General features: G+C 37.9%; 1 protein-coding gene across 1 annotated transcript; it reads left to right on the top strand.

Annotated features, from left to right (window-relative positions):
• Positions 1 to 308: 308 nt before the first annotated feature.
• On the top strand, positions 309 to 19,537 carry tgm8 (transglutaminase 8). Its single transcript, XM_044221637.1, has 15 exons — positions 309 to 444; positions 4,489 to 4,659; positions 5,477 to 5,731; positions 6,107 to 6,225; positions 6,424 to 6,552; positions 7,694 to 7,871; positions 9,163 to 9,298; positions 11,550 to 11,659; positions 12,459 to 12,574; positions 12,858 to 12,984; positions 13,080 to 13,201; positions 14,549 to 14,723; positions 14,915 to 15,078; positions 16,577 to 16,710; positions 17,690 to 19,537. Exons 1-15 carry the CDS (start codon positions 420 to 422, stop codon positions 17,835 to 17,837), a joined length of 2,109 nt encoding a protein of 702 aa, XP_044077572.1. The 5' UTR covers positions 309 to 419; the 3' UTR covers positions 17,838 to 19,537.
• The last annotated feature ends 1,153 nt before the right edge of the window (positions 19,538 to 20,690 follow it).

Here is a 20,690-nt window from a genome sequence, read left to right as displayed (position 1 = left end):
AACCTGGGTCAGATGTTTACTTGCCACAGTACCCCGGCTTCTATTGGAGTACTCCAAAAAGCATACAGTAGTCAGTATAGTATAAAATGCAGTCATAATACTGAGGGGATATTAGTGTCCACATAAACACACTCATAAGTTGCTCTGGACAAAAGCAAATTAATATAACGTAATGGCTGCATTTTCAGTCATTGACATCTGTAACACCTGATTGCAGCCGCAGTGTTTTACCTCCCAGGAAGTGGTTAACAATCCAGGTTGCAAGACCTGTTTTGTGTTCATTTGAGATGGGGTTGGGCTTCGAAGATGCTTTAAATTCAATCAGCACTGAATCACCTGTCACTGTGCTGCTGACTGCCTGCCAGTGTGCATTTTCCTGTCTTTATATCTACTATTGTAAGAAAGAAACTTCTGGAAAGATGACATCTGAGAGGAGCGAAACTAGTAAGTACACCAATAGATGTTTTTAACCTTCGTATCTGTTTTAAGTAACTGTATCATCGTATCTTGTCCCGTGTGGGTCTCTGCATCCAGTGAGACACCACGAACCTGCTTGCGCACATTGTATGTATATGAATGAATTACTTAATGTTGTGTTTGGCTGCAGAATATGTTTGGGCAAAAGTATACACCATTGCTTAGTAAGCTGAAATTTCACATTTTAGGGGATGATGTATAAAACTCAATGGGGACTGAAATTAAATTTAGAAAATGTTTTCTAGAAAGCTGTTTGACAGCCACTGGAGACTAACAATAATAACCTTTGTTTCTATAGCACTTCCAAACAAGGTATAAAGTGCTTCACAGATGACTGACAAGCCGATAACCAGACAGAACAAGTGTAGACCATGACAGAGGGAAATAAAAACTAGATAAAAAAAACTAGATTAAATAGATTAAAAGGACAAAACAAAGATCAAAATGATGACAATGAAACACAATAAAATAGATTTAAAAGCTATAATAATAATAAAATAGAGTTAGATAAAAGCTAGACTAAAAACTAGATAAAATATATTAAAAAGACAAAACAAAATAAAAAATCAAATTGATAAGGTGGATAAAAACAATATAAATAATAATAAAATAGAATAACATTTTGCAACAAATACAGTAAAATAAGTGAATAAAATAAAGTAAATAATGTCTATAAACCATTCTTAATCAAAAGTCAGGCTGAAGAAGTTTAAAGATTTCAGCACTTTCCAGCTGACAGCAGACTGTTTCAGCGGCTCGAGGCATAAAAGCTAAAAGCTGCCTCACCAAAGGTTTTTTTTCCTGACATCTCTCCACAGCATCTGCATGTGTATAGGTTTCTGTGTGTGCTTAGACCTGTGAGTGTGAAAATACTAATCAGAGTGAAAAGATGAATTTCCCCACAGGGATAAATAAAGTAATTATAATTATCATTATAAGCTAACATAGTGTGTCTGTCGTTTGGTGCTGAGCAGGAAGTTCACAGTATGCTTATCAAAGCTTGTTCGCTGAAAACAGCTGCTGCTGCTGGAAAGATGCTGATGATAGCGGTGAAAGACAGCAGTACATTTGCGGGCTGGAAAACCAAAACAGTGAGCAGACGGAGGCTAAAATGCTCTGTAGAGCTGAAGTGCAGCTTTAAGGTTTAAAACAAGTTGTTCAAAAAAGGAACAATGAAAAGCTAAACTTAAACAAGCTCAAATTTTGTCAGGAATTGACTCCAGGTCATTTGAGGTGACCGTAAAGGTATCTCCTCGTGCTATTTTAGACTTGTAGGGTTCATGTTTTCATCTCGAGTTGCACAAACTTGTCTCTGCCACTTACCAGGCACAGCTTGCACTTTAAGACTCTGAGATGTTGGGTGGATGTTTGAATCAGTTTGCCTCTTGCAGCTTAAACTGCTTCAGGATTGTGTTTGTGAGTGACAAACACAGCGACATCAATCATTTAATTCATTTGCATCGACCAAATCTAATTTTAAATGTTTACATGACCATCTCTTTCACGCCCAACACTTGTGTACAAGAGAAAAACATCAAATATGATTAGTGAAATTTTTATGGTTGCCCATAGTGGTCATGTAAAAAATCATGTTAGTCATACTTTAAATTCATAAAACACTTAAAAATGCCCTTAAGCTGTAGTTCTGTGTGTTATTACAAAATGTTTGATTATTTATGTTATATGTTCAAACCTTTTATTACATTATAGGCACTTACACAGGTTATTACATTATGAGTTTTTATTAGATTTTTTTATTACAATATACACAGGACTGTGTTTGTGTGAGACGTGTGTGTCGATCCCGCGAGATGTCGAGGGTTGACAAACTGTTCCAGGCTGTCGTCCAGACAGCGAATGTGGAGGCGAGCGTTTTCTTTCACACGCATATTTCCTCACCACATAACTCCACATCAGTGACATTTTACACTCTGATGAGTATGTTTACATATTTTCACCACCTATCACTCTCCACCCTGCCCTGCCCTAGGTTCTGCCACTATTGCTAGACAGCACAGTAACTTTTAACATGCTGAAAATACCAAACGTCTGATGTTGACCTATGGGTAAATATGGAATAATACGCTTTGGGCCAATACGTACAATTATGCACATCTTTAATTTTTTGCCATTTAACGTAATGATGCAGCTAAAGGCACTGTGTTTTAACTTAGTATATTTAATGCAATAAAAGCTTCATGTAGCTGAACTGATGTTTTGGAACAAGCATATACAGAGTATGCAATACTGTCAAGCAGTATAGACATTTATTTAAATATAAAGCTAAAATCAGCGCTTGCTTGTGTTTTATTTATTTGCATATTTAATTTTGCCTGTGTATTCTTGGTGCAGTGCGTTGAGCTCTCTCTGCAACTATAAGCACTGATTTGGTGATTTGCAGCTCAAAGGACGTCTAATAGCCATTATTGTTTTAACATTTAATTGACAATATTTCAATGTGAATCAGGTCTTAGCTACACACTGTGCTCTTTACAAGGTTATTCCAGTACTTGTTAAACATTTTGACCCACTTCAATTTGCTTATAAAAGTCACAGAGTTACAGATGATGCACTGCTGACTATGTTTAATATCATTACTAAACACCTTATGCATCCTAAAGGATTTGCTTTTATTATTTATTTTAAAGGAGTTTTATTTGGGAATTTTTGTTCAGCTTTTAACTCTTTCAAGACGCATGTCCTTTTACAAAGACTCGTGGATCTTGGGGTTAGTGGTGACTTAATTCAGTGGATAAAAGCTTTTCTTTCTAAGCAGCCAGAGAGAGGCCAGAGAGACTTGCTCACTACAAATGTTCCTCATGGATTTGTTCTTTCTCCTGCAAAAGTAGCAATTTGGAGACCAATGATGATGAGACTGAAGATAGGATCATTTGTGCCAAGCAGGATTTCACAACAGAGCCTTTTGTATTTGATGGCTGAACGTTTAAAATATCCTGGACTTCTAATTGAGCTTCTCTGAAAATACTAAACTATATTTTCAAGAAACGCACACCATGGCTTCATCTTCTTAGGAGACTTAACTGTTTTCAAGTGAGTCCGTCGGTCTTAGAAACTGTTTAACTGATTGAGAGTTTGAACATTCCACCTGACTTCATGGCTCGTCACCTGAACTGCAGGTTTTGGCGTAAGCTGGCTAGAATAGTTGCCATTGCCAGCAAAATAATTGGGAAGCCCCAGATGAAGCTGAGTGAGCTGTATACCGCCAGGACAGGAGATAAAGCCTTAAGCATTCTGACAGATCGTTCTCATCCTTAAAGTTGTATTCTATCTAAAAAAAAAAGTTTTAACCTGTATGTCTAGATATCTGTTGACCTGCAAATGATCAAAATCATGCTTACTGGGTACATTTTGCATTATGTTATTACATAATGAGTTTCTACAAGGTCACAGACCACTTAATGCCCCTTTACATGTAAAATAGAAAATTGATCAGTGGCGTGGTTCGAAGTCTGCCTCAGACAGACAGATACTGAGGTGTGGGCCATGCTCGCTGAGCTGCACTGAGGCTGTGCAGAGACCTGGATTCACCTCAGCAAACTGGCTCAGCTTGTTAAAAGTTACTGTGCTGTCCAACAATAGTGGCAGAAATGGGGCAGGGCAGGGTGGAGAGTGATAGGTGGTTAAAATATGTAAACACACTCATCAGAGTGTAAAATGTCATTGATGTGGAGTTATGTGGTAAGGAAATATGCGTGTGAAAGTAAACGCTCGCCTCCACATTCGCTGTCTGGACGACAGCCAGTTTGGTTGATGGAAATTAATTAAATGGTGCCACTATCTTTCTTATTGTCACGGATGAACAAGTTCTTTGCTTCTCCTACTTGGAGATTTGCTTTTTTTATAAAAAGTGGATAGTAATGAAGTTAAAAATTACTGCCATCATATAAATTTTTTTTTTTTTTTAAACAGTTCATGAACTTTTGCTATCTCTTTTGGTAACCTGATGTACAGATATTCTTTTAACAGATTCTGTTGTTTAATTTCTTTCAGTCTATAAGGGAGTGGACCTCCAATGCAAGACCAACAACACTGAACACCACACCAGTGAAATCTCAGTGGATCAGCTGATTGTGAGGCGAGGCCAGCCCTTCACCCTGACCCTCGAACTCACACAATGTTTCAACCCTGACCTTCACCCGCTCAGCATCGTCGCAAAGACAGGTTGGTGTTTGTTTTGAATTGCTTTTGGACAACAATGGATGTCTATGCTGCCCTACAAAGCCAAAATGGAGTAACTACTGTTACTCCTATTGATCTATAGGAGAGATCAAGTGAAGGCTAGCTTTGATTAATCACCAACCCCTACATCTCCATAGAGTCATACAAATATAAACAACATAGTGTTAGAATACAGACAAGCAGGTTCACCAGCAAACAATCAATCAGTAATAAATACATTAAAACATGTTTTTAAAAGAATGCATCCGATGAATGCCTATAGTAGACTTTCCCATGAATAAGAATAATAATGTGTGTACGCTGACAGTGGGTTTTATCAGATCAAGACAAGTTCATCGTCACTATCTGTAGTTAATGTGATCAAAGAATGGGTGTTTAGGAACAGGTCTTGGTGTCCTGAGAGTCTAAATGCGACTTGTTCACAACTTGATAACATGTTGGACATGAGTTCAATTCAGTGTTCGAATGATGAAGGTGTGACTGATTTGCATTGTCTCGCAATGATTCTGCATCCTGTCAGCATAGAACATATTGAGTTTGTAGATACTGTGTTTCCCCTGATGATTGTCCAATGGCTCCTTTACACTAGCCTGAAAACTTTACACCATTTGTTTTCAGTTTTACTGCTTCTGCAGTCACCGCTCTCTGCCTTTGTAGAGCAGTATGGCACTGAGGAAAACCAAGCTATTTCAGACTTTGGCTTAGTTTTGGTCTTTTCAAGGCATTTGGATGGATGGACATAGAGGATTGTTACAACAATAAATTGATGTCTGACTCACTCAGTGGCTCCTCTCTACAGGAAAACATCCGTCCTATGACCGAGGGACGCTGTCATTCTTCGGTGTCCCAAATACCGCCAACTGTTCACCATCAGCAAAGGCAGTGTGGAAGATAGAGCTTCACAAGAGCTCCTCCCCCAAAACAGGCCTCTTGAACCTGATCATTACCCCCCCGGCTGACACCCCCATAGGGGAGTACTTGATGCATGTGACACACAGGAATCAGGAAATGTTGCTGGCAAAGCCGGTGGTGCTCTTCAACCCCTGGTGTCCCGGTAGGTTGAGTGTCTGTCTGTCTGTCTGTCTATCTGTCTGTCTGTCTGTCTATCTATCTATCTATCTATCTATCTATCTATCTATCTATCTATCTATCTATCTATCTATCTATCTATCTATCTATCTATCTATCTATCTATCTATCTCTTGTTATATAGATTATCATTGTTATATATTGCTATCTATTACTTTTGATACTTTAAGTACATTTTGCTGATAATGCTTATGTACGTTTACTTAAGTAATGCAGGACTTTAACTTATGTGAATACTTCTAAACTGAATACATCTAAACTATCTAATCTATCAACCTATCATCTGTCTGTCTCTCTGTCTGTCTGTCTGTCTGTCTGAATTAATTCACTCTCTCTGCAGATGACTGGGTGTTTCTGTCTGATGTGGCGCAGAGACAGGAGTATGTGATGAATGAACATGGAATCATCTACAAAGGAAGTGGAAACTACATCTCCCCTATGAACTGGGACTATGGACAGGTACACACACACACACACACACACACACACGTTTACTTATGTCGATTTTGGGGACATTACATAGACTTACATTCATCACCTGGACACCTACCCTAACCCTAACCACTGACCTAAAAATCAATTTTTTCCCGATTGGGGACGCGGCTTTTGTCATAAAATTTAAGGGCAGCGCCTCTCTTCCTGTCTCCTTCTGTCCAGTTTGAGGACAACATGGTGGACATTTGTATGATGATATTGGACCTCAACCAGAAATGCCTGAATGACCCAGCTAGTGATGTTTCTGCTCGCTGTAACCCCATCTACGTCAGCCGCGTGGTCAGCGCCATGGTAGGACATGCTCGTTGTGTTTTTTTATTAATACCTCCACAAAGCTTTTATAGCAGCAAAGCAATGTTGCACTGATATTTATGGGCTTTATTGATGGGACATTTTTGACTGTTGTGTACCAAAATCCAGCAATGGTGCAATGAAGAGGAAGACCTTTTGTTTGGACTGGGGACAGAGTGTGCTGCAAATTAAAACTTTCAACTGCTAAATGAATAAAAAGTAGGATTTTCAGCGTGGGTGTTCACTGCCAATTGCAAATGTTAGCATGCTAACACCATAAACTAAGATGGTGAACATGGTAAACATTATACCTGCTTTACATTTAGAATGTTAGCATTGTCAGTGTAAGCATGTTACGCAGCTCTCTCTTAAAAAAGAGATCTTCATCTCAGTGACATGACTTGTTTAAATAAAAAATTAACTAATATGGCATGTGGGTTTATAAGTTTTAATTAATGGCTTTATTATGGTTAGTAAATCATTTACTAATGTTTTAAGGATCATTAGTATGCCATTAATATGAACTTGCCAGGTGGCCGAGCTGACTGATCTATATTCTTAGTAAATTTGCTCTTTTTTAGCTTGCTTTTTAAAAAATCTTTTTGGCTCATTATACATTTAGAAACTAAAGACCCTTTATGAATGACTTAACATTCATAACTTCACACAGACTTAATGGCTTTTTAGAAAGTACATCAAACGTTAATAAAGAGTTTCTCACTTTATAATTTACCATCACACCCGCAGTTATAAATATAAATAAATAATTCATAATTTTTTTCACTAAGTCTGCAGTTTAACAAATATATAGTATAGTGATACAGTATATTCAAAAGTTTGACGTTTGGAGTGGAGCAGCTCTATCATCTTTTAGTTTCATGCAGTTCCAAGTATTGTCAGTTGGTGGCGGTAATGTTATGTAAATGTTAACAATGTGTCAATAAAGAGGTGAAGAAGAAGACAGCAGATGTATATGATGTCATTTTTTAAAATATAAAAAAGACTTGGCAAATGTTTCCTGTGTGACAGAGATGTTGGGCCATTCTTTGGAGGGAAAATCTGACAAAATAAAGTTGTAATTTTGAGAAAAAAAGTCACATTATGAGAATGAGAATTTCTTTGTTTGTCTGTTTTCTTCCAGATCAACTCTCAAGACGACCGCGGTGTCCTGCAGGGATGCTGGGGAGATTTCTATCCGGGCGGGGTCTTACCCTCTCAGTGGAATGGCAGTCACGCCATCCTTAAAAGCTGGTTTAAAACCAACTGCCAGCCGGTCAAGTACGGGCAGTGCTGGGTGTTCGCCGGAGTCATGTGCTCAGGTACAGTAACATCTGACTCTGCAGGTCCTCACACCTGGAACATCTGTAAAGATAAATATTAGTTCTGAAACAGTTACTCAAATAATCGATTCGTCAGTCGTTACTTGATTAATTGTTAAGTAAGCCATTAATTAAGGAAAAATGCCAAACATCGGCTGTTGCCATCTTCTCAAATGTGAGCATTTGCTACTTTTCTCTGTTTTATATCATTGCAAATTGAATATATGTGCGTCTAGAATTGTTTGGGGCAATGCAAGTAATTTGAAGCGATCACCTTGGGCACTAGGGAATTGCAATGGACAGTTTTCTCTATTTAATAAACATAAACATTTTATAAATCAAACAAATGATCAATTAATAAAAAACCTCACAATTTAATTGATAATAATAATTATCTTTAGTTGCAGCCCTAATACAAATATGTTGCTTCTTAAGTATCTCCCCCTGCTTTCTTAAAACTTTAAATGAATATTCATTGTCATTGCAACTAAAATGAGTAAAATAAGTAAGAATAATGATAATATGCTATGTACCATCACTTTAGTTGTAAATATTATGTTATAATATGACTAAGAATAGAGCACTGCAACACTGAAACGTGTTGTATTTTTCACATGTAATTAAAACAGTGATCTGACTCATCATATTGACATTGATGACATGACTGTTGGAGGATTCCAGAGATACTGTAGTAGCTTAAATCTTTTAATAACAGCCGCCTCCCTTGTGTCTCTGCCAACACTATAGTTTCCCTCACAAGGTGTATTAGCTGAAACAAGTATTCCCTGTGGTTCAACAAGGAATGCTATTGAATCTTAGTCAGCTTCAGTTTATGTACATCACGATCTTGTATGTGTTAGGAGTAAGTCACACTACCAAGCGGGAAAAAGCTGTTTGGAGTCGGCTCCAAAGGCGCAAACCTGCATGTGACTTGTATTTAAGTCTGAATTTGTCTGTGTTGCTGTTACAGTAAATTAAAATTGGAATGATGGTCCTGATTTTGGCACCATGGCAGCTTAGTAAAGATGATAACAAGATGCAACAACAAAAAGAAAGACAAACTGATTTACGTTTACGCAAATGTCTCATTCAATTTGAACAAACTAGGGTAGCATTTAGCTACAAAGACGTGTCTTATTGTTTCTCTGCTCATTCTGTGCTGTACATATAAAAAGTGTAAATATGAGTATCTGTTCTGCGCTTTAATGGTTGTCTAATGGAGCTGCAGAATGGTGAGAAACCAGCACGGTGATATGAACTTATTTGAATGAATCTTTGTGTTTGGTTCCAGTGCTGCGCCTGCTGGGCATCCCCTGCCGTGTGATCACCAACTTCGAGTCAGCCCACGACAACAACAGCAATCTGATCATCGACGTGTACCATGCCGACTACGGAGTCAGAGAGAAAAAATCCAATGATAGTATTTGGTGAGACACAGAAGCTACAATTTCTTACTTTGAGAACACACACACACACACACACACAGCGAGTGTGAGCTGCAATGCAAGTCCATCAAACTCACACAACTCTTCTCCAGTACACCGCTTTGCTTTATTCACCAAACGTTTTCGGCTAGCTTGCCTTGTTTCCGGTTTCCTTATATACAATACTTTGATCTGTCATGTGACTGATATATATCACCATAGATACCATATATATACAAAACATTACAATCATCCTATTCCTCCAAAATTTTTACTAAATACCATTGATCTTAGTTGATACACAAATTGCCAAAAAATATCTATGACCATAAATATATATGGTCATAGATGTATAAAATCACAATCAACCTTTCACAATATTCTTTAACAAATACACTTTTTCATCTTATACCCATCACCCATCAATAGGTAAAAAGGGTAAATATCCATTTTTCAATAAAAGTAAACAAATTCTGTATTCTTTGAACCTAATTATTCAGACCACAGGAGATGTAGTTCCTCTAGGTCTTCTGAATGTGTACAGGTGGTTTTTAGAGCACCGAAAACAGCTGCGGCTGGAAACGACGCTATGAGACCGGTGAGAGTGAACCAAAACAATGAGCTGAAAGGCACTAAAACGCTCTTTAGAACTCTGGGATAATTCTTGGTGGGTTTGTCACTACATTTTCACATAAAAGTAGTCATATGATCCATTGTTAATATAAAAATATTGATTTGAGCCACTTAAATTCATGTGACTCACTATGCCAACAAATTATCAGGTCAGTGGTGTCAAGGCTCAAAATAGTTCACACTTGAATTCCTCAGGTGTTTGGCACACTGTGTTATAAAACATGGGTGTGCAATGTACTGTTCCAGACCAGTGTCACGCCTCAGAGGCAATTAAATAAGTGCAATCTGGCATGAAAAAAATAACACTAAATAAACCATAGCAATATGCCAATTTCCCAGGAGGAAAAGTGTTCCCAGCTTTTAAAGGTCAGATCAAAGTAAAGAGGTGTGATGAGACACATTATCAGGCCAAAAATCATGTCAACATGTCAAACAGTGACTCGCCTTAAGTCATCACACCCAAGAGTTTTTGATCCGCCAATAAAGAATGTCATTGTTGTCCATGATGCTTTAAATGCTATTTCTGAGGCTTTTCCAACACATCAAGTGCGCAGCACAGAAGACCATAATACTCATATATCAGAAAACAATATAGGTAAAATACTGTTCCAGACTTTTTAAATGTTTCTCAAAATACTGAGTGTGTTATTACATGATGATAATAACTACTCATTACATTGTTGTTCTAAAGGTCTCCATCTTGTACTGCGGGGCCTTTATGGACCTTTTACAGTATATACCTCAAAACATGAGCCAAAGAGTAACACACTGTGTTCTATTGAGACTAGAAACATGAGCACAGAGACAGTGTGAAAGGGGTCACTCATGATAATGAACCTACAGAGAAGCATCACCTGAATCTGCAGCTCCCCTCGGCTTTACAAAGCTTTATAGCGAGTTTCTGTTCATTCTGTAGCCATCCGTCTGCAAAATGACTGTTTTGATTCACTCTCACTGCACTCATAGCTCCAAAAACTCACTGTACACTAGCTGGTGAACATAGTGGAGCATTTAGCAGCTAAAGAGCCAGATATTTCCCTCAGGAGGTGGTAGAGATCAAAAACAGAGCTAAAATGAATATTGGACTCACGACTCCAAATGAATCCAGTCGTGGTCCAGTATGCAACTTACACAAGTGTGATGTGAAAACTTGAAGCCTACAGTGCACGTACACTGAGAATAGAGTACATTCTCAAAGTAGGAGACATTTTGTGTCCAGCAGTTAAACTTTTGAAATAAAAAATATTTGATATTCATATATTCTAGGTTTTTCAATGAGGGAGTGGGAGTAGATGAAAATTTAAGACATTTTAACAAGGTAATTGAACTTTTTTTGTGGAAAAAACATAGACACAAATTATTATTCCAAGCAGAGTATTTTTATATGTCTTAAAACATGTCTGGGGGGGATCTGTAGGCGCTGTAGTATGTACCCTGTTTTCAAACCAAGAATGTTCCAGAGCTAGAGGAGTTACAGTGATCTACAGTGTTGTACTTTGAGCAGATTAAGGTGCTTCAGATAGATTTCACAGCGCTACAGAATGTTGTGGTCCTTCTAAATCAGTTCTCCAGTGTTGTGTTTCAGTCTACTGCAGAATCTGACTGTTGATTTGTGTTTTAGGAACTTCCACGTGTGGGTGGAGGCGTGGATGAAGCGGCCAGACCTGGCTAAGGATGGCAAATATGACGGCTGGCAAGTTGTGGATCCAACACCACAGGAGAAGAGTGATGGTACAGACTCTGGACACATTTTCTTCCCTGCTCTTATGAACTTGTTTCTTGTCCTAATTGTACATGCTGACCTCTTTCTACTCTGAGATTTTATTGACACCTTTGCTCAATTATTCCAATTCCATCCAAATAGGGATTTAGAAAGAAAAAAAAATGTTTGCAGCAAATGTAAGAATTATCTTCATACCTTCTTCAACTCATTTATTTCTGGGTATTATTTTGGAAATAATATTAAAAACGTAATTTGTTTCCATACAAGTATTAACGGGAGCTCTGCAGTGAAATAATTACTTTGATGCGGAGTCTGAGAATATGAACAACCTCCTGAATATGAATTTCTAGATGCATATTCTTAATTTCGAATAATAATTCAACTTATACCAAGACTGAAATACTGATGATTTCTGAATAAAATAAAAATGTTCTGAATAACGTTTGTTCTGAGGGAAAAGGACATTCGAGGGAAGGTCAGGGGGTCAATCAATTCCAAAGGGTTTATCCCATTGAAAACATATCTGTGCCCATCAGATGTCTTGTGTGAACATTTTGACAGATGTTCATATTTCTTGTGCTCAAGAGGAAATGACGATGATGGTGCTAGCAAGATCAGGAATCATCAAAAACATTAGGATGAATCCTCTGGGGGGCATGAATATCCGAAACAAATCACTTGTATATCTGGCTAGTAGTTCTTTAGATATCTTGCTCTGCTGATGTCTATGGCATCATAACCAACAAATGTTTGGCATTTGACTAAAACGTAGTCATTTCATGATTTTGATTGTCTCTCCTCCTGTAGGTGTTTACTGCTGTGGTCCAGCCCCAGTCAAAGCCATCCTGAACGGAGACGTAGACCTCAAATATGACATCCCATTTGTCTTCGCCGAGGTCAATGCCGACTGCATTGACTGGCTGGTCAGTGAGCAGAGCTTGAGCCTAACTTCATCAGTTTCACACTTAGTGAATATCGGGGCCTTTAGTGAAAAAAATATTAATAATAATTAAAAAATAAAAAAATAAAAAGAGACAACTATCAAAATAACAGGGCTAACCACAGCCAAATATAACATATATATTCTATATATATTTGAGGGCTGCAGCAAATATAAGTTTCTAAAAGCAAATTTTATGTCCGATTTTGTTTAATGATTTGTTTCTTTTTGTTGTTTCTGTTGTCTGTGTTTTTGTGTCCCGTCAGATCAAAGCTGATGGTTCAAAAGTGAAAATCTGGTCTGACACCAAGAGAGTCGGTCAGAACATCTCCACCAAGTCTGTCGGCTCCAACATGAGGATGGACATCACCGACACTTACAAACAAAGAGAGGGTGGGTTCCCCTGACAAACAGATCACATACAAACTTCAGCTGTTTATGCTGTACAACGGTGGCTCTGGAGATTGACTGAATTACTACTCTTACAGGATCAACGGAGGAGAGGTCTGTCTATAATTACGCCGTCACCAGACTCGAGAATGGAGGGGCGGAGGTGAACGAGGGCCCACACTGCCCTTCACTGCCGCCAGTGTCCATACGATTTGAAGAGGTACGTCACAGAAACTACAAGTTTCCCTTTAGAGCTATTGAACAGAATGAATCTTATTTATTATATATTATAATTTATTTAAATATTTTATTTATTGTTTTAATTTGACCCTATTTATTGTTTTTATAGCATTGAATACGGAAGCTGCAAACTTAATCTCGTACATGTGCGATGACAATAAAGATATTCTATTCAATTATATTCTATTTAAGTCTGTACTACTTTTATCATAACCATTCTCTCTCTCTGTTAGGTTTGATGTAAAAGCATTTAAATTAGATAAAAAAACAAAGAATGAACTTTGATGGAGAAAGGTGCAGGCTGCTGGATTTTTTATTTTTATCTATTTATTTATTTGGCAGTGTTAAAGTAAACAATCTTCACCCACAGCTTTATATATTAATCTCTTCTGGCTGTAATGCCACTTTGTTGATGTTCTGTTTTCAGTTTCTTCTCTTGTTTTTTTATCAAGGGTCATATGCTGTTAGCCATTTGTGTGTAAGAGTCTAATACAGAAATGATGGCAGAATGCTATTCGATATTGATGACGAGCATATTCATGCATGAAGATTATAAAAACCATCACTGATTGATTTAATTTGTACTTGCGGGCAACGTTTGCTTTGAGCAGCAGCTAAATGGATCAAAGTTTAAAGATTACTTTTGATTTATGTATTTCTAATATACAGCATGGCTTACAGGCAGTTAATTATGCCAAGTTACGTTTAAGTGTCATTCAGCATACTCTGGAGCACCACAGACAGCCAATGTTAAGAGGCTCTTAAAGGCATGTGCAATCACTTTAATGTCTTCAGTCAGTCATTTCAGGTTGCATACAGCACCAACAACCTTCACCAATCATTTAGAGCAGCCTATATGTAGCCTGAAAGTCAAAACCCAGGGCAATGAAGTACACAAAGCCGTCGCTGCACTGCTCGCCGCTGCTCGTTAAGCTTCTTGCTTTTAACTGTGACTCAGATGAGCATTAACATTTTATTCAACTCAGATCTTCCCTCTGCTGGACTATGGTGGCAGTAAGACAACAATGTTCAGGGAGCCTTTAATAAGAAAATCAACCTGAAACTATTAAAGTGAGGGAGACATGCCACCCTCCCATCCCCAGTGGAAATGACTCTTTTGATTAGCTTAAGTGTCCTTGTTGGAGCCCATTTTTCATTTTTGTCCCCGTCCCTAGTCTCTGCAAGCCACTGATTAGGACTTTGGTTAAAAGTAAAAGCAAAGCAGATGATTATTACCCACTTTGGATTGGATTCAATGGGGTGATGCATGCAGGATAGGTCCATGTATGACTTACATAATTATTTTTCTCATTGTGTGGTGCTGCAGGTGTCCAAACCGATGGACGGTAAGGATGTGAGCCTGAAGCTGGTGCTGTGCACTCAGGGCAGTGCTGCCAGGCCGCTGACTATCAACATCAGCGTCCAAGCCATGAGGTACAACGGCTCACCATCTGTGACCATCAAGACTGAGGTGAAGGAGGAGACACTGCAGCACGGGAGAGGTAACTCTTCTTCTGTGGATATTTCTCTGGACAGAGATGTTACTTTTGAATTTTGGATGCAGAAATCTCAAAGAGAGATATCTAAAAGGACTGACAAATATCTATTTGTATGTTGAGAAAATACTGTATGTTATTGGGGAATTTGGATGAATTGACTTTAAATCTCCCTTCTCTTCCTCTGTCTCTTGGAGATCTGTCCATCCCTATCCTGGTCCCGTTCTTGGCCTACCATAAACACATGATGGAGTGTGACAGCATGAAGGTTTCAGCCTTGGTCACGGACAAACAGAAGCCAAATAACACATACCTGGCTCAGTATGATGTTGTGCTGCTTGACCCTCCCATCTCTGTCACCGTGAGTAGAAAACCTCTGCCTCTCTGTCTCTAAAATCACCTGTCATCAGACTTTGTTCATCTGTCTGTCACATTAGTTGACAGCTGTTGGTATCTCTTCTCATACTCAAAGTCTGGTATAAAAAAATAAACCCAATCTCAAAATTAACAAAATAATATATAGATTATAATATATATATATATATAAAATATATATAACAAGACTATAAAGAGTCTACAGCCACGTTATCAATTCTGTGATGCCGTACTTAGGCACAGTGCTTAGTGCTTTGAGCTAAATGCTAATCTCAGCATGCTAACATGCTCACAATGACAATGCTAACATGTTGATACAAAGCAGGTCAATGTTTACCATGTTCACCATCTTAGTATAGTGTGTTAGCATGCTAACATTTCCTAATTAGCACTAAACACAAAGTACATCTATGGCTGATGGGAATGTCAATAGTTTTGCAGGTATTCTGCCATAAAATAAAGTATTGCACATATTGAAATTTTAGCCTGATGATGACGCTAAAACGATAAACGATAACAAGTCAGAGGATTGCCAAAGTTATTACAATTCATCCTGAGGGGAACATGAATTTGTGCACCAAATCCATCCAATAGCTGCTGAGACATTTCACTCAAAATCACAAATGTCAATCTTGTGGTGGCGCTAGAGGAAAAGTCAGGAGACCATTATTAGAATTCATCCTCTGGAAACCATGAGTGTCTGTACAAAAATGAGACATACTGGTGGCGCTAGATTAGGCACCACGGATATTTATATTGAGTTTCATGGCAATCCATCCAGTAGTTGTCAGGACATTTCACTGAAAGCCACGTGGTGCTGGTGGCACTAAGATCACCAAAGTCAGTAGGCTTCATCCTCTGGGGACCATGAATGTCTGCACAAACTTACATGGCAATCCATCAAAAAGTTGTTGAGATATTTCAATGTGGACCAAAGTTGTGGACTGACCAACATTGTCATCCATAGAGCTGTGCTGCTAGCACGGCTAAAAAAGGAGAATTAGTTGTTAACATTCAGTCACATGTTCTGTGCTGCTCCTCATCTATCAACGTGCAAATAATCTTTAACAGTAGAGCTAAGTAGGATATTTTCAGGGGTTCCTAGGTGTTAATTAAATGGTCCAAGACCCCTTGAGATCTGCTGTGTTTCACATCCTGGTTATCAGCTGTATTCAAAATAAATGAGGGTTTGCAGACAGAGCTGGAGGCAACATAAAGTTGACTTCAGGCAATGGTGAAATACATCAGCCATGTTTGAGAAAAGTCTATATCCACTGTTTTCTACTGCTACTTGCAACAAAAGCATCAACATTTTTTTATATATATATATTGTTAAAATGTTCTTTAAGTAGTTCTTTGCTTGCTGTTTTATTAAAATCTGTGTTGGTTTTGTCCGGCATGCTACAAGCTGTCTTACTTTTGGACTTTTTGATACTTTTTGACTGAGTGTATTTGAATAATCTGTTAAAATGTGTGCGTTCCAGGTTTCCAGTTCTGCCAGACTGAACCAAGAGGCATCTGGGGAAGTGGTTTTCATGAACCCGGTGGACGAGACGCTGAAGGACTGCACTCTGACTCTCACTGGAAGTGGCCTATTGAATGAGGATATTAAAGTCAAGTGAGTGTGTGTGTGTGTTTGTGTGTGTGTCTAACACAACCTCATGGGCATGTGGAATGCTATACAAGGTTTTAGGCTGCTTCAAGTAAAGGTGCAAATAACAAATAATTATTTTTACAATTGACAATTGAATTGATTGATCTATTAATGTTGCAGTCTATAAAATGTTACCAATAATTACAAAGTGATGACTTATTTTTAACTTGGTCTGATAAGCAACCAACATTTCCCAAAGTATTCTTAATGATAGGAAAACAAATTAAATCTGCATCCAGCAAATGTTTTCAGACATTTTATTGAAAAATGTCTAAAACGTTTAACATCAAATTCAAAATATACATATTTAATGTCAGTTGACTAGTCATTTGTTTCAGTAATGCGTGTGTGTGTTTATGTGTTTATGTGTATTGGGGTTGTGATTAGAGTTGGGTTGAAATGTTTCAATTCTAGTGCTAGCGATAGTGATATATATACTGACACCAAAACTTTTTTGCATATCTCACTTTGAGGAATATAAACGGGCTTTTCTACAAACCCCCTTTTTCATTTAACAGGAGATCCCAAATGTCTCAAATGTTAAATTTTGTCTAAAAACAAGCAGCTGCAGAACAATTTTGTCTAAATAAAAGTCTAAAATTTAAGTCTAAAATTAGCAGAATGTTGACTTCAATCAGGAACTGTCTGATCAAAGAATAAGCATACAAGATTATGAATCTAATGAGACATTTGATGCTAGCTTTTGGTACTTGACAGTTTTCGATACTTGGTGCTACAGACTCATTTCTCTCAGCACCAAACTGTTATTGTGGTTCAACAGCCCTAGTTGGTATATTGGGACGTTTTACTGCACAACACTGCATCAATTAAAAGTGGTGTTGCCCATCCAAAATCTGGATAACACCAGGCAACATAAATGTAGAGTTTTACCCACAAACTGAGCCATTCTGAGGTTTTTTTTTATTACTTGTGTTACCCACAGGCTTTCGGATCTGAAGGCAAGCAACCGAATACGCGTCGCGTTCTTCTTTTCCCCCTACAAGACTGGACAGAAGACTCTCGTGGCTCACTTCAACTGCTCCACCTTCAGAGACGTCAAGGGTAGCTGCAGTGTCTTTGTCAGGCTGTAACTTCTCAGTATCGCCGAGTAAGAGTCGTTTACGTTTACTCAGAAGTAAAATGTCAGATTTATACCTCTTTATGATACATAGGCCTACGTACACCTACATTTCAAAGTTTTTACAGTTGCGTAGCTTAAGAAATCACCCTTACAGGATCTAAGATATATCACCTTTGGTGCTCAATACATTCAGTACATTCCTGGAATTATTTGCTTTCTCTTATTGCTTCTACATCTGCACTTGTTTTTTACTTTTTTGGTGAAACTTCTTGGCTTCCTCCAGTGATTTTCAAAAAGAATAAGCATGTTGTTTTCAATCAAATGTGGGTGCAAGGTGTATAAAAATAGCCAGCTATACAACTTACAGCTGTGATTTTTAGCGTTCCAGTACGTCTTCAATATGCTCAACCCCTGACAGTCGAGCGATTAGCATGCATGAAAGTTGGCACTGAAAAGTTTTTATATTACTCCTTCGCAGTGGATGGCAGCTGCAGTCATCTTAGATTTACACGAGTCAGTCGATCATACAGATTGGAACCAAACCTCCAGGTTAGCCAACTTGATTAGGAAGAGTCAAGAAGGCGAACGGTAGTTGTGCGCAGTTTTCCTGTCCAATGAGGGATTTTTACCAACATTTCAGATGTGATCACTTTCTATTCTACCTCCAGATAAAATGGTTTAGATAATCTGGATTATATCTGGATATAATCTGGGTTGTTTACAACCTGTCTGATCGTCTGACTGCTCATGTTTGTTGCCCTGTTGGACTTTGCTGTAGTGATGTTGCTTTGTTCCCAGATCTCAGCAATTTGCGTAGTTGAGTACAATGTTGCCCAAAGCTGAGAAAACAACAGCCAAATTGTAATAAACCAGAAGTGTCCTTCGAAACCTGCAATGTTAACATACCTACATTGGTCACTTAAGTATCAGACAATGGTATCAGTGGTATTTGCTTAAATAAATATATATATATAAGGTCTGAGTTAGAGACCAACTGACACTGAATGGTTGAGGCTGATACTGATAACTATTATAGATTGTCTTCAGGATCTTTAGCATTAACAAGTGACGATCCTTCCGATTTGCTTACCAAAGATATGCAGTGGAAGCAGGGTATTTTGCACTCTTCACAAATATCTCAATTCTGATGCTGCACCGCATCAGAATTATATAGAGAGCTTATAGAGAGCATCAGCGTAGTGCTGTACGTATAAATGACTTTATATGTACTTTTTCACATTTCACTTTTTATGTCAGTTTTGTACACTGATATTAAAATATGTAAAAAACCGTATTAGCCCACTGTACAATCAGACTGGTGGTGACACCTCAGGTACAAACTCTTATCAGGAAATGTCAAATTGAAAGTTTACATAGCAGAAGAATGCAGCTAAACCTGATACACCCACACACCCACAACTGTTTTCTCAGTTCGTGGGTCAGGGTCCAATTTAACCTGCAGTCTTCTAAACTCTTAGCTTTAACTGCACCAAAAAATCAATCTGTTATTTCTCTACACATGCTTGTTCCTGCTCCTGGAAGGAAGTGAGGTGGTGTTAAAGTGTCTCCTTGTGGCTAAAAAAAAAGAAAGAAAAAAAAAAGAGACCACATGCTGTGTAAACTGGACTGTATCTTGTCAGTTTTATTTGCACTGTTTTATGTTTTTATTGAATATGTCAGCAATGCGCACAAATAAAATGTTTATTGAAAGTCCTGTGCCCTTTTCTGTCTTTGATAGTGATGCAGTAATCTTTCTGTAATCACAGTACTTTAATTATTAGAAGAAATGCGTTGTTTTGTACAACGTAAGTCTGAGGGGTCAGATGATTAAAGGGATAAGAAAGTGACTTTATAAGAAAGACAAAACTTATTCTGTAACACAATATTATGTCTATCTATACCAACGTTTCTCTAATTTTTGCATTTGTCTTGTAAAATATTAGATACCTTTACCTTGTCAAGCCTCTGTAAATCCTCCACATGAAACAATCCAAGATGGAAAAATAGCTCTTCTGTTTAACAGCTCACAACTCCTGTCCGTGACCTGTGATGAGGGTTCACATAAAGTCCCTGATAGACAAAATAACATCTTTACAGGTATGTTGGCAGCTAATTACACGAGAGGACAGGGCAAGGCAAATAGATTTTTATAGCACCTTTCAAACATAGAGGCAATTCAAAGTGCTTTGCTTGCAGAGTGCTTGCATCAGAGCAACATTTAAAAACACAATGAAGAAAAAGAAAGAAAAACATTAAATAAATGCAGCAAAATAGATAGGAAATTAGCAAGTAGCTAAATCTCGTACAAAGCATCTCTTTTCTTTTTGAGATTAATATATTTTGTACATGGCCCCTGATATAAAATAAATTGAATAAACTAAAACTAAACTAATCAGAAGTTGCCCCAAATTTAATAATGGACATAAAAGTGCAGAAGAGAAATTGATCAAAGTCAGACGAAAACAACAACTGTAGTGATGTTGCTTTGTTCCCAGATCTCAGCAATTTGCGTAGTTGAGTACAATGTTGCCCAAAGCTGAAAAAACAACAGCCAAATTGTAATAAACCAGAAGTGTCCTTCAAAAACTGCAATGTTAACATACCTACATTGGTCACTTAAGTATCAGACAATGGTATCAGTGGTATTTGCTTAAATAAATATATATATATAAGGTCTGAGTTAGAGACCAACTGACACTGAATGGTTGAGGCTGATACTGATAACTATTATAGATTGTCTTCAGGATCTTTAGCATTAACAAGTGACGATCCTTCCGATTTGCTTACCAAAGATATGCAGTGGAAGCAGGGTATTTTGCACTCTTCACAAATATCTCAATTCTGATGCTGCACCGCATCAGAA

This window comes from Siniperca chuatsi, linkage group LG2 (genome assembly GCF_020085105.1).
Source record: "Siniperca chuatsi isolate FFG_IHB_CAS linkage group LG2, ASM2008510v1, whole genome shotgun sequence".
Lineage (NCBI taxonomy): Eukaryota > Metazoa > Chordata > Actinopteri > Centrarchiformes > Sinipercidae > Siniperca > Siniperca chuatsi.
This window is presented reverse-complemented; position numbering and strand designations above follow the sequence as displayed.